The sequence below is a fragment of the Capsicum annuum genome, chromosome 3 (genome assembly GCF_002878395.1).
Source record: "Capsicum annuum cultivar UCD-10X-F1 chromosome 3, UCD10Xv1.1, whole genome shotgun sequence".
NCBI classification, from domain to species: Eukaryota; Viridiplantae; Streptophyta; class Magnoliopsida; order Solanales; family Solanaceae; genus Capsicum; species Capsicum annuum.
The window spans coordinates 131,735,663-131,738,001 of NC_061113.1; the positions used below are offsets into that span (position 1 = coordinate 131,735,663).

General features: G+C 32.2%; 1 protein-coding gene across 1 annotated transcript; it reads right to left on the reverse strand.

Moving 5' to 3' along the window:
• Window positions 1-595: 595 nt before the first annotated feature.
• On the reverse strand, window positions 596-1,204 carry LOC107865352 (zinc finger MYM-type protein 1-like). The gene has a single exon (XM_016711632.2). The coding sequence runs from the start codon at window positions 1,202-1,204 to the stop codon at window positions 596-598; it is 609 nt and encodes a 202-aa protein (XP_016567118.1).
• Window positions 1,205-2,339: the final 1,135 nt, after the last annotated feature.

Consider the following 2,339-nt stretch of genomic DNA (forward strand, 5'->3'; position numbering starts at 1 on the left):
GCCATACCAAGAAGTAGATTAGTATTCACTTCATCAAAATGACTGTTAAGCTCAGCAAGTTACAAATCAATAACAACATTAAAATTTTTAACACACAAATGATGAGAATATGTAGTACTTGAACTCTTATGCTTTGACTTTCCAAGAGCATAATTCTTATTTATTTCGGGAATCACAATATCATGTTTGGCACAAAACAAAGAAATATCATTTACCAAAGAATCCCATTTAGAATCTCTCATAGATTGTAATTGTCTCTTTGTGAAACAAATAAGGTTCATAGCAGTAACGATATATTGATCTTTTCTTTGCTAAGCCATATTCACATCATGTGTAATTGCCAACACTTTTAACTTCAAATGCAACATATACACAAACCCATAAGATCTTATGTCATTTACTAAACTCTTTGCAAATGATTTCTCTTGGTAATTTGAACTCTCCTTAGCAAGAACTCCTAGTACATGAATAATTGAGGAGAATAATTTAATAAAGTTACGTACTATTTTAAAATGAGAACTCCAACAAGTATCTCCTGCCTTTTGAAGTCCAAGTTCTTGATTCAATCCACTTCTTGTATAAACTTCACCGACCCTTAAAGTCCAAGTTCTTGATTCAATCCACTTCTTGTATAAACTTCACCGAGCATTAATAATTCTTTTAATTTTTTTATTTGATCATCTCTAAGCATCTCCCTGCGCTTAAAAGATCCTCCAACAACATTCAAAACGTTAGTGAGCATATCAAAAAATTGATCTACCTCGTGATGCTTCTTTGCAACAGCTACAAGAGTCAATTGTAATTGATGAGCAAAGCAATGTACACTATATACCGAAGGAGTATCTTTCATAATCAAAGTTTTAAGACCATTGAGTTCTCTCTGCATGTTACTAGCTCTATCATAACCTTTTCTCCGAATATGAGAAGAACTCAAATTATGATCTAAAAGCAAAGAACATATTGCATCTTTCAGTGACCGTGCAGATGTATCTTTAACATGAATAACACTAAGAAATTGCTCAATAAGCTTACCCTCTTTGTTTGCATATCGCAGAACAAGGGTCATTTGTTCTTTATGAGAGACATTCTTAGACTCATCAACTAATATTCCAAAGTAATCTCTGTTTAAGTCTTCAACAATTGCTTTCAACGTTTCTTTAGCACAAGAATTCACAATGTCTTTTTGAATAATTAGACAAATCATGATATCATTTTGTGGAATATTTTCTCACACAAATTCTTTCACATCTTCCTTCCTATCCGTGTACCATTTTAAAAGATCTAAAAAGTTTCCTCTTTTTGTAGAAGCTTCACTCTTCATGACCTCGAAAAATGAATCCTTCTTTCAAAAGATATCTTCCAATATCAATGGAAGCTTTCAGACGAACTCGATATTCACTTTTAGTTTTCTCAAATTACTTGTCAAAAGAAGCTAATATAGATTATGCTTGATTATTTAAATCAAGCATCATCTTTAAATATCGATTGTGAACACTATTTACATCACCCACATGCTTATTAAGTCGTTCAATCCCTTTACAACTTCTGAAGCCTTCTATAGTAAAAGAATCACCGACTCTTTTTTCGTATCCACCAATCTCATTTTTAAAAAAGTAACAACATAAGCAAAAAACTGCATCTTTTTCAATACTATATTCTAACCATCCCGAATACAAAGTATCAAACCAATCAGAATTTAAATGACATGATTTTCCATCACAATCTGTTATTGAAAAAATAAAATGCTCACCGGGTCTGTAGGTCCCTTTTTAAATGTAATATCTCCTTACTCTATCACGTTGATTAGGAGGATATTCTGAAATTTATTTTATTTTAGCAGGATCAGATTCAAGAAAATCCAAATTTAATATTTTATCTTTATGTGATGATTGAGAAAGATTGACATTGTCGAAAATTTTAGTATGTGAAGGAGAACTTACTCAAGGAGAATCTAAAGAGGAAAAGCCATATTAAACAATGACAAATGGCAAAGTTCATACATGAGGATCATACAAGCTAAATGAAAACGGACAGGAGGATAATCAAGCTTAAGAGTTTACATGCAATTTATGTACAGAAGTTGGCAGCATTAAAAAAAATTACATGTACTACTCATAAGCCATTCCATTCAACAAAAAGATTTCTCAGCATCATGGAAGGGTAGAGGGGTCAGATGGAGCTTTATAAACTTGAGATGAAGGCGATTAGTTGTATATTTGTGGATCCAAGCAATTCATCAGATCTACAACATCTATGGATTAATAGCAAGAAAAGGTGAAGTTAATCTAAACAGATCATAAAATACGAAGGGAATCAAGAAGAGGGTAGTCTACTCAGCT